Genomic DNA, 12,859 nt, shown 5'->3' on the forward strand with positions numbered 1-12,859 from the left:
ACTGAATAATATATAGCACTTAAAATGAATAAACTAGAGTAACATGTATCAACATGGATAAATCTCAAAACATGTTGGATAAAAACAGCCAGTTGTAAAATTATACTCAGAAGGATACTTTTTATCTAGTTTGAGAACATGCAAAATAATGCTATATATTAACATACGATGTGCATGTGTACAGACTCACGCAAACACATGTTAAAAGTATAAAAACACACTGGATGGAAAAACAAAATCAGAATACTGTTATCTTAGAGAAGGAAGGCAGAGTAACAATGGTTATATAAAGGACTTAACTATCTCTTGTGTTTTATTTCTTTAAAAAAATAACCTAAAGCATGTATAGCAAAATGTAAACATTTAATAGAATTGGATGACATGTGTACAAGTGTTTGTTACACTATCTCTTACTGTTTTCTGTATTTTTGAAATATTTCATATGTCAAGAAAAAATTTAAGAGGATAAAAAACATTCCCTGTCAACCTCCAATTCCTTTTCACCTCTCTCCCCTGACTTCTCCAAATTCTTTGCATGAGTTTTCTCTACTATTCTATCTTCCCACATCTAATTCTAATTCTAATTCTGACACTGCAATATGGATTCTGAGGCAACCACTATACACAGCTGCTCTCCCCAAGGTCATCAATGATGTCCATGTTCTACATCTCAAAGGTACATTTCTGCCCTTATCTTGTTTGACAACCCAGCAGCTTCTAACAATGCTACCCACTCCCTAGACCCTCTCTACAGCGGGTTTCCTCTTGTTTCTCAGCCTGTTTCTTCTCAGTCTCTTTTGCCAATACCTGCTCCTCTACCATCCCTTCACTATTAGTATAACTTAGGTTCTGCTTTAGTACTTCCCTTCTCACTCCTTACCCTGGCTGACTCATCTAATCTTTTATCTCATTTATCTTTGTTTCATCTATCATTCATATTCTAGACACTCAAATCTTTTTTAAATTTTTTAACATTTTTTTATTTTTGAGAGACAGAGAGAGTCAGGGTATGAGCAGGGGAGAGGTAGAGAGAGAGGGAGACACAGAATCCGAAGCAGGCTCCAGGCTCTGGGCTGTCAGCACAGAGCCCAATGTGGGGCTTGAACCCATGAACCATGAGAAGTTGGACACTCAATCAGCTGAGCCCCCCAGGTGCCCCTAGACACTCAAATCTTTATATCCAGGCTGGCCCTCCCCTCCACGGTAATATAGCCAACTGTCGACTACACTACCACTCTATTTGCTAATCCCAGTCCAGTCAATGCAAATAAACTAATTTTCTCCTCCAACCCTAGTGCTAGGTTTTTGGATCAACCTCTCCTTAAAAACAACTAAAAATGCTGAATTAAAAACAAAAAAAGCCTCAGGAGCAATGAAGAGTTTATAGTTTAGCAGGCTAACATTGATAAGAAAATGAATATCTTAGTGAGGTAAGCAAGTATAAATACCTTTTGACTGGGAGTACATTTCTCGACCTTAGAAAATATAACACTTTCATTGTGACAAACTTACAGGGCAGAGGGAAAATAAATCAAAGCGAAGAGCATATACAAAGTGGGAAAGAAATCTAATATAAAACTCTCCACTAATAAGCTGAGACTTTAAATGGCTATATCCTCAGGATGAGAACAACCAAAAGTTAACTAGTCCAGATAGATCTTGTATCCTGGGTTTGAATTGCCTGAGTGGTCTAGGAACTCTCAGACCTTAAACCTCGATTAAGGTGATCCCAGATAAATTGCACTCCCAGGGCCTGGCAGAAATGAGCATGTTTTCTCTAAAAGAAATTACCTCCATCCTAGGCTTCAAATTATTATGAATTAATTCTGTTAAGTAAAACACAACACATAATCAAAGATAATCATGGACCCAGAAAATATTATACAATGCATAAGAACCAAAGCAAAACAGAGCAAAAGTTCCAAATCCACAAAGACTTAAAAATATTGGGATTATCAGACAGAGACTATAAAATAATGGTTTCCTACATTCAAAGAAATAAAAGGTAAGTTGAAAATATCTGCAAAGAAAAGGAAATTATAAAAAAAAATTACACAGCAAGTTTGCTAAAGAACGAAACAGAACCTCTAGAAAAAAGAAATAAAAAATTCAACAGCCTGGCTGGTTCTGTTGCAAAAGCATGTGACTATTGCTTTTGGAGTTGAGTTTGAGCCCCATGTTGAGTGTAGAGATTACTTAAAAAAAAAAATAAAATCTTAAAAAAATTCAATGGATGGATATTAACTAATCTTATATTTCACAGTATGTTAAGTCAAATCATGCTGTACACCTTAAACTGCTAACAGTGTTGTAGGTAACTATGTTTCAATAAAAATGGGAGGGAAAATCTCTCAATAGACATGTTTAACAGCAGATTAAATACAAGTGAAGATAAAAGTCTCAATTGTTTATTTTTGCTTTTGTCATCAAAATAAAAAGCTTCTGCATAGTCAAAGAAACAATCAACAAAACTAAAAGGCAACCTACTGAATGGGAGAAGATATTTGCAAATGACATATCCGATAATGGGTCAGTATCCAAAATAAAGAACTTATAAAACTCAATACCCAAAAAAATGAATAATCCAATTAAAAAAAGAGAAGACAGGAACAGGCATTTTTCCAAAGACATACAGATGGCTAACAGACACATGAAAAGATGCTCAACATTATTCACCATCAAGGAAATACAAATTAAAACAATGAGATATTAACTCACACCTGTCAGAATAGCTAAAAACAACACAAGAAACAATAGGTGTTGGTGAGGATACAGGGAAAGGGGAATCCTCCTACACTGTTGGTGGGAATGAATAGTGGTGCAGACTCTCTGGAAAATAATACGGAAGTTCCTCAAAAAAGTTAAAAACAGAACTATCTTACAACCCAGCAATTGCACTCCTAGGTATTTACCCAAAGAATACAAAAATACTAATTCAAAAGGACACACCCCCCCCAAAGTTTACAGCAGCTTTATCTACTACAACAGTGAAACTACAGAAACAGCCAAAGTGTCTATCAACTGATGAATGGATAAAGGAGATATGGTATGCATGTATACATGTATCTATATGTGTGTGTGTGTGTGTGTGTGTGTGTATGTGTATACACACACATATATATATACATGTGCACGATGGAGTATTACTAAGCCATCAAAAAGAATGAAATCTTGCCATTTGCAACAATGTGGATGGAGGTAGACAGTATTATGCTAAGCGCAATAAGTTAGAGAAAGACAAATATCATAGGACTACACTCAATTGTGGAATTTAAGAAACAAAACAAATGAGCACAGGAAAAAAACAGAGAGGCAAACCATGAAATGGACTCTTAACTATAGAGAACAAACTGGTCACCAGAAGGAAGGTGGGTGGAGGGAGTGGGTTAAACAGGTGATGGGGATGAAGGAGTGTACTTGTGATAAGCACCAGGTGTTGTATGGAAGTGTTTGAATCACTAAACTGTACACCTGAAACTAATATTCAACTGTACATTAACTAGAATTTAAATAAAAACTTAAAAATAAATAAATAAATATAGGTGAAAAGAGTATTGATGAAACAGAAAACAGATCAGAAGAAATAATCTGGGGGGGGGCGCCTGGGTGGCTCAGTTGGTTAAGCATCTGACTTCAGCTCAGGTCATGATCTCACAGTTTGGGGGTTCAAGCCCCATGTCGGGCTCATGCTGACAGCTCAGGGCCTGGAGTCTGCTTCAGATTCTGTGTCTCCCTCTCTCTCTGCCCTTCCCCCACTTGTGTTCTGTTTCTCTCTCTTTCAAAAATAAATAGACATTAAAAAAAATTTTTTTTAAAGAAGAAATAATACAGAATAAAGATTGGAAAGACAAAAAGATGGAAAACACAAAAGAGAAAGTAAGACAGATAACGTGAAAGCCAAATCAGATGACAGAGAATTGATTCTGAGTTTAGAAAGATAGGAGAAAATAGAGCAGTATTTGAAGAGAGAGATAGCTGAAATTTGAAATGATGAAAGATATCACCTAGATTCCAGAAGCCTAACAAATATCAAATAGAAATAGGAAGAAATCCATACTCAACAAACCATAATGAAAGAGAATATAAAGTATGAGTTCTCATTTTTCCCTCTAATTGCATTCCCTAGAAGTTAACAATTTTGTGAGCACAAAAGGAATCTCTTTAAATCAATCTTCTCATACTATACCTCCATCACTGTTCCCCTCCTCTGTAATAATGTCCAGTAGTCTCTCAAAAGCATTTTCAAAAGCAACAATTTTCTGGATGGCTCCATTGCTTCTTGTTAGTGCCTGTAGTAGTAACACACCCTTATGGAGAAAAAAGATAACATGTTAAGTAGAAGACAATCTTTTTAAGACATGTAAAACCACAGAATTTTAGAAGTGCAGGAATTTCACAAGTCCAACTCTTTCACTTTATAGATAGGGAAAACAAGGACAGAGGTGAGCAAGATACCTCCCTAAGATTATAGATCTCAAAGAGACCGAGCCTAGACTGGAATCGGTGTCTACCAATTCCTAATTCTTTTCACTGCACACAATATAAATATACAATTCTTACACAGTCATCCATCTTAGCTTTAATTGTGGCATAAGAAAACTGGGCTTGATTATATGTCACAGGGATATCTCTATATGTGCTTCACAATAGTAATGATATGAAATTGTGAATTCAAGAATATAAATTTACAGGGGCGCCTCAGTGGCTCAGTTGGTTAAGCATCTGACTTCCGCCCAGGTCTTCATCTCATGACTGGTGATTTGAGCCCTGCGTCAGGCTCTGTGCTGTCAGTGCAGAGCCTGCTTTGGATCCTCTGTCCTCCTCTCTCTCTGCCCCTCCCCCACTGGTTCTCTTTCTCAGAATAAACTTTAATAAACAAAACAAGAATCTAGATGTTACAACAAAAATGTAACTTAATCCCTAATCGTAAAATTAATGAAAAACAACATAAACAGAGAATTTTATCTGTCTCAAATAAAAACTGGGGTGCCTGGGTGGCTCAGTCAATTAAGCATCTGACTTTGGCTCAGGTCATGATCTCACGGTTTGTGAGTTCAAGCCCTGCATCAGGCTCTGTGCTGACAGCTCAGAGCCTGCAGTCTGCTTCAGATTCTGTGTCTCCCTCTCTCTGTTCCTCACCACCACCACCCCCACCCCCTGCTCAAAAATAAATAAACATTAAAAAAATTTTTTAAATCAATAAATAACAACTAAGAATAAAGCTAAAAGCAGGAAAAAAGAGTAGGGAATTAAAGGAAATCTTATATTTAAGGACCAAGCTAATGCAGTTATACACATACACACAAATTCTATCTGAAAGTGAAAATAAATGGTAATGATATTAATAGTGATCCATGAAGAGAGGATTTCTATTAAATGGTTTATATGATGGGGTGCCTGACTGGCTCAGTCAGTGGAGCATGTGACTCTTGATCTCGGAATTGTAAGCTCGAGCCCCATGTTGGGTCTAGAGATTACATAAAACCAAAATATTTTTTAAAAAAGAGGGGCGGGGAGGAGGGGCCTGAGTGGCTCAGTTGGTTAAGTGTGTGACTTCAGCTCAGGTCATGATCTCACAGTTTCGTGGGTTTGAGCCCCGCATCAGGCTCTGTGCTGACAGCTCAGAGCCTGAAGCCTGCTTCGGATTCTGTGTCTCCTTCTCTCTCTGCCTCTCCCCTACCCATGCTCTGTCTCTTAAAAATAAATAAACGTTAAAAAAAAATTTAAAAAGGTTTCTATGGAATCATCATATTTATACTGAGGGCCAAGAGAAGAATAGAACAATAACATCAAGTTTAAGATGTATAGTAATATTTAAGTGAAAGAAAGACATTTCAAATTCCTAAGTAGATGGGTATAGATTTAAATAAGACAATTCTTGAAAGAGTAATAGAGATTTAAAAATGTACCTTTCATGAGTTATATAATTTCAGCCCTTATAATACTGCATTGACATACATAACGCAAAATGTTAAATACAAAGCTAAAAACACTGTGTATATGGACTAGAAGTCAAGAGCACTTTACTTGTCTCTGCTTTGCCACTAACCGGTTGTGAAGCTAAGAGCAATCCAAATGGTATTTATTTGCTAGCACTTAGGATGAGAAAGGCACAGACCAGTTACCACTAATACACAGATGAACAGACATTATTAACAAATAACAAATCATTTGGTTTCCATGAGTCTTGGGTTTCTCAGTGTCAATATGGAGACTGAATTAGATTGATATGCTCTCCTAGCTCTAGACTTTAATTTTAAAAGATTTTTCCAATTGCTGTCTAAAGTATTATAGCTTAGGGGTGCCTGGCTCACTTAGTCAGTAGAGCATGAGGCTCCTGATCTCAGGATTGTAAGTGTGAGCCCCATGTTGGGTGTGGAGATTACTTACAGTCTTTAAAAAAATAAAAAAAAAAAGTAAGGGCATCTAGGTGGCTCAGTCAGTTGAGTATCCAACTCTTGATTTTGACTCGGGTCATCATCTCACAGTTTTAGGGCTTAAGCCCCACGTTGGGCTCTGTGCTGACTGTGCTGAGTCTCCCTGGGATTTTCTCTCTCCCTCCCTCTCTCTCTCTCTGCTCCTCCCCCTCTTGTGCTCTCTTTGTCCCTCTCAAGAAGAGAATGGATAAACTTGAAAAAAAAAAAAAAAAAAAGTATTACAGTCTTGATCAAGTTATAGATAACAACCACTGAAAAATGTTTAAGCAACAGCAACAACAACAAAACACTGCATCAATACAAAATATTCAAACATATATGCAAATAAATAAATCAGAATTGAAAATAACTCCAGAGCAAATCATGCTCTATAGTTAAATGATGATTACAAGGAAAATCCTTTGAAATGCATATTCAGTCAAATGAGGGTGAGGATTCCAAACACAAGGCTTTAAATTTACACAGTTAAATGTCTAGGGAGGTTTCCCTTACTCTTTCTGGAGGCGGAGTTTGGTGTCAATATAACCTTTGAGAAGAGGATGAAAGAAATCCTAAACTTGTGGAACACATAAATTTGCATACCAAAATCATCTAAGTCAAAATACTGGATAGGCAGGAAACAAAGAAATAATGTGGTCTTGTATACAACTTAAAAAGGTCTAAAAGACTGGCCAATACGCCAATTTTCCAAATCTAACTTACGACTCTAACAGAGGATCAACAAAGATTTCACTTGCAAAGAAAAGAAAACAAGCTGCATATTCTTAGACTTCTTTTTTGAATTTAACTTACGTCATTGCGTATAACTTCCCTGGAATCTGCTAATAAGTCCATCAATCTCGAAACACCTAGAACATATAATCGTGTGAAAAATACGGGCAGATCAAAAATACAAATAGTGATTGAAATTATAAACCATTTATTAACACATCATTTCAGTCTCCCTCTTTAGGAGCGGTCCTCACTTTTAAATCAAAATTATGTAAGGAAGATGAGTCACTTACCCATGGGACTGACTAAAATGATTTGCTGCACCTGAGGCCCTAGCTGTTTTAAAAGAGAAGTAAGAAGCTTCACACCAGGCCAGCGGACATGGAAATCAAACTCCTGCAATTTAAGAATTTAAAATATTTAACATATGTAATTCACATTTTCAAGAAAAACATTTTTTTCAACTAACAGTGGTACCAAAAACAAACACAGTTTAGCAAACTTTAAAAAAGCAATGTAAGAAATAAAAAGCAATAAAAAGAAAATAGTTAATATAAATTGATTAAACTGTTCCTGACTCAGTAAAATAAAAATAGAAATAAGCAGACAATATTTTAATAGATTATATAGTCCTTAAAACAATGCACATTAATCTCTTGCAATGATACAACAAATTTCACAACCTTGAAAAGGTATATATATGTTGCTTCATCAATAATACCCAAAAAGGCAAAAAAAAAAAAAAACCCAAAAACCCCCGAAACTTATTAAGATGACAAAAATAGCAAGATTCTTTATTTACCTCCAATAAAGATAATAGGAGAGTAACATTTTCCGGCTGCTTAATGAAAATTTCTGTAAACTGGCTTCCCAAATCTTCACTCTGTCTTGTGGAATTTTCTTCTGTAATATTCAAAGATAAAGTACTTCAATATGATGTTATGTTAAAGTATCCTTTTTGTTGAGGGAGCTAAGCAGAAATGACTTTTCTTGGAACAATGTGGCTGGTAGTGATATCACAATTATGCTGGAAAGATTATCTTTAAAATAACTTTCAATGTCATTTAAATGAATGTTACTTTTTAAATGCTTAAATATGATATTCAAAGAAAAGATATCTAAAATTTCACATCTTTTCAAAGATATTTTTAGATTAAACTTTTAATTAGGATAGAGGGAGCTTAGTAGGGTGGTGGAAATATTCTATCTCAAATATGATAGTGACTACACTATTATATACATTTGCCAAAACACACAGGACTACACAACCACAAAGAGTAAATTTCACTGTGTATAAATTATACCTAAAAACCCCTCTCTCCCCAAAAAATTATTGAACATACAGTCCTTGTTGACTGTTAGGTTACTGTATTAAATAATTTAATTACAAAATTAAACCAATCACCTGTATATTTAATACACACACACGCACACACACACAGCACACACACACAAGAAAGTTATTTGGCAATAAAATCAGAATGTGACATCCAAATTTACATTTATTCTTTATTTTTTTTAATATATGAAATTTATTGTCAAATTGGTTTCCATACAACATCCAGTGCTCATCCCAAAAGATGCCCTCTTCAATGCCCATCACCTACCCTTCCCTCCCTCCCACCACCCCCCCATCAACCCTCACTTTGTTCTCAGTTTTTAAGAGTCTCTTATGCTTTGGCTCTTTCCCACTCTAAGCTCATTTTTTTTTTTTTTCCTTCCCCTCCCCCATGGGTTTCAGTCAAGTTTCTCAGGATGCACATAAGAGTGAAAACATATGGTATCTGTCTTTCTCTGTATGGCTTATTTCACTTAGCATCACACTCTCCAGTTCCATCCACGTTGCTACAAAGGGCCATATTTCATTCTTTCTCATTGCCACGTAGTATTTCATTGTGTATATAAACCACAATTTCTTTATTCATTCCTCAGTTGATGGACATTTAGGCTTTTTCCACAATTTGGCTATTGTTTAGAGTGCTGCTATAAAAATTGGGGTACAAGTGCCCCTATGCATCAGTACTCCTGTATCCCTTGGGTAAATTCCTAGCAGTGCTATTGCTGGGTCATAGGATAGATCTATTTTTAAACTTTTGAGGAATCTCCACACTGTTTTCCAGAGCAGCGGCACCAGTTTGCATTCCCACCAACAGTGCAAGAGGGTTCCCGTTTCTCAACATCCTCTCCAGCATCTTTAGTCTCCTGATTTGTTCATTTTGGCCACTCTGACTGGTGTGAGGTGGTATCTGAGTGTGGTTTTGATTTGTATTTCCCTGATCAGGAGCGATGTTGAGCATCTTTTCATGTGCATGTTGGCCATCCAGATGTCTTCTTTAGAGAAGTGTCTATTCATGTTTTCTGCCCATTTCTTCCCTGGATTATTTGTTTTTTGGATGTGGAGTTTGGTAAGCTCTTTACAAATTTTGGATACTAGCCCTTTGTCCGATATGTCATCTGCAAGTATCTTTTCCCATTCCATTGATTGCCTTTTAGTTTTGTTGATTGTTTCCTTTGCTGTGCAGAAGCTTTTTATCTTCATGAGGTCCCAATGGTTCATTTTTGCTTTTAATTCCCTTGCCTTTGGCGATGTGTCAAGTAAGAAATTGTGCGGCTGAGGTCAGAGAGGTCTTTTCCTGTTTTCTCCTCTAGGGTTTTGATGGTTTCCTGTCTCACATTCGGGTCCTTTATCCATTTTGAGTTTATTTTTGGGAATGGTGTAAGAAAATGGTCTAGTTTCATTCTTCTGCATGCTGCTGTCCAGTTCTCCCAGCACCATTTGTTAAAGAGACTGTCATTTTTCCATTGGATATTCTTTCCTGCTTTGTCAAAGAGGAGTTGGCCATACTTTTGTGGGTCTAGTTCTGGGGTTTCTATTCTATTCCATTGGTCTATGTGTCTGTTTTTGTGCCAATACCATGCTGTCTTGATGATGACAGCTTTGTAGTAGAGGCTAAAGTCTGGGATTGTGATGCCTCCTGCTTTGGTCTTCTTCTTCAAAATTACTTTGGCTATTCGGGGCCTTTTGTGGTTCCATATGAATTTTAGGATTACTTATTCTAGCTTCGAGAATGCTGGTGCAATTTTGATTGGGATTGCATTGAATGTGTAGATAGCTTTGGGTAGTATTGACATTTTGACAATATTTATTCTTCCAACCCATGAGCACAGAATGCTTTTCCATTTCTTTATATCTTCTTCAATTTCCTTCATAAGCTTTCTATAGTTTTCAGCATACAGACCTTGTACATCTTTGGTTAGATTTATTCCTAGGTATTTTATGCTTCTTGGTGCAATTGTCAATGGGATCAGTTTATTTGTCTTTTCTGTTGCTTCATTATTAATGTATAAGAATGCAACTGATTTCTGTACATTGATTTTGTATCCTGCAACTTTGCTGAATTCATGTATCAGTTCTAGCAGACTTTTGATGGAGTCTATCGGGTTCTCCATGTATAATATCACGTCATCTGCAAAAAGTGAAAGCTTGACTTCATCTTTGCCAATTTTGACGCCTTTGATTTCCTTTTGTTGTCTGATTGCTGATGCTAGAACTTCCAAAACTATGTTAAACCACAGCGGTGAGAGTGGACATCCCTGTCGTGTTCCTGATCTCAGGGGGAAAGCTCTCAGTTTTTCCCCATTGAGGATGATATTAGCTGTGGGCTTTTCATAAATGGCTTTTATGATCTTTAAGTATGTTCCTTCTATCCCGACTTTCTCAAGGGTTTTTATTAAGAAAGGGTGCTGGATTTTGTCAAAGGCCTTTTCTGCATTGATTGACAGGATCATATGGTTCTTATGTTTTCTTTTAGTAATGTGATGTATCACATTGATTGATTTGCAAATGTTGAACCAGCCCTGCATCCCAGGAATGAATCCCACTCGGTCATGGTGAATAATTCTTTTTATAAGCTGTTGAATTCGATTTGCTAGTATCTTATTGAGAATTTTTGCATCCATATTCATCAGGGATATTGGCCTGTAGTTCTCTTTTTTTACTGGGTCTCTGTCTGGTTTAGGAATCAAAGTAATACTAGCTTCATAGAATGAGTCTGGAAGTTTTCCTTCCCTTTCTATTTCTTGGAATAGCTTGAGAAGGATAGGTATTATCTCTGCTTTAAATGTCTGGTAGAACTCCCCTGGGAAGCCATCTGGTCCTGGACTCTTATTTGTTGGGAGATTTTTGATGACTGATTCAATTTCTTCGCTGGTTATGGGTCTGTTCAAGCTTTCTATTTCCTCCTGACTGAGTTTTGGAAGTGTGTGGGTGTTTAGGAATTTGTCCATTTCTTCCAGGTTGTCCAGTTTGTTGGCATATAATTTTTCATAGTATTCCCTGATAATTGCTTGTATTTCTAAGGGATTGGTTGTAATAATTCCATTTTCATTCATGATTTTATCTATTTGGGTCATCTCCCTTTTCTTTTTGAGAAGCCTGGCTAGAGGTTTATAAATTTTGTTTATTTTTTCAAAAAACCAACTCTTGGTTTCGTTGATCTGCTCTACAGTTTTTTTAGATTCTATATTGTTTATTTCTGCTCTGATCTTTATTATTTCTCTTCTTCTGCTGGGTTTAGGGTGTCTTTGCTGCTCTGCTTCCATTTCTTTTAGGTGTGCTGTTAGATTTTGTATTTGGGATTTTTCTTGTTTCTGGAGTTGGCCTGGATTGCAATGTATTTTCCTCTCAGGACTGACTTCGCTGCATCCCAAAGCATTTGGATTGTTGTATTTTCATTTTCATTTGTTTCCATATATTTTTTAATTTCTTCTCTAATTGCCTGGCTGACCCATTCATTTAGTAGGGTGCTCTTTAACCTCCATTCTTTTGGAGGTTTTCCAGACTTTTTCCTGTGGTTGATTTCAAGCTCCATCGCATTGTGGTCTGAAAGTATGCATGGTATGATTTCAATTCTTGTATACTTATGAAGGGCTGTTTTGTGACCCAGTATGTGATCTATCTTGGAGAATGTTCCATGTGCACTCGAGAAGAAAGTATATTCTGTTGCTTTGGGATGCAGAGTTCTAAATATATCTGTCAAGTCCATCTGATCCAATGTATCATTCAGGGCCCTTGTTTCTTTATTGATCATGTGTCTAGATGATCTATCCATTGCTGTAAGTGGGGTATTAAAGTCCCCTGCAATTACCACATTCTTGTCAATAAGGTTGCTTATGTTTGTGAGTAATTGTTTTATATATTTGGGGGCTCCCGTATTCGGCGCACAGACATTTATAATTGTTAGTTCTTCTTGATGGATAGATCCTGTAATTATTATATAATGCCCTTGTTTATCTCTTGTTACAGCCTTTAATTTAAAGTCTAGTTTGTCTGATATAAGTATGGCTACTACAGCTTTCTTTTGACTTCCAGTAGCATGATAAATAGTTCTCCATCCCCTCACTTTCAATCTGATAGTGTCCTCCGGTCTAAAATGAATCTCTTGTAGACAGCAAATAGATGGGTCTTATTTTTTTATCCATTCTGATACCCTTTGTCTTTTGGTTGGCGCATTTAGTTCATTTACATTCAGTGTTATTATAGAAAGATATGGGTTTAGAGTCATTGTGATGTCTGTATGTTTTATGCTTGTAGCGATGTCTCTGGTACTTTGTCTCACAGGATCCCCCTTAGGATCTCTTGTAGGGCTGGTTTAGTGGTGACGAATTCCTTCAGTTTTTGTTTGTTTGGGAAGACCTTTATCTCTCCTTCT

At 36.5% G+C, this 12,859-nt stretch overlaps 1 protein-coding gene across 2 annotated transcripts in view; it reads right to left on the minus strand.

Annotated features, from left to right (window-relative positions):
* The window catches only part of USO1 (USO1 vesicle transport factor), a 95,154-nt gene that overhangs the window by 38,234 nt on the left and 44,061 nt on the right, over positions 1–12,859 (minus strand). For both annotated transcript variants that reach the window (XM_023253040.2, XM_023253041.2), the window contains exons 5-8: positions 7,951–8,051; positions 7,442–7,544; positions 7,230–7,285; positions 4,187–4,307 (exon numbers count right to left, since the gene is read on the minus strand). In XM_023253040.2, coding sequence (XP_023108808.1) covers positions 4,187–4,307; positions 7,230–7,285; positions 7,442–7,544; positions 7,951–8,051 — 381 coding nt within the window. The remainder of the gene's footprint in view (positions 1–4,186; positions 4,308–7,229; positions 7,286–7,441; positions 7,545–7,950; positions 8,052–12,859) is intronic.

The sequence above is a fragment of the Felis catus genome, chromosome B1 (assembly GCF_018350175.1).
Source record: "Felis catus isolate Fca126 chromosome B1, F.catus_Fca126_mat1.0, whole genome shotgun sequence".
In the NCBI taxonomy this organism is placed as follows: Eukaryota; Metazoa; Chordata; class Mammalia; order Carnivora; family Felidae; genus Felis; species Felis catus.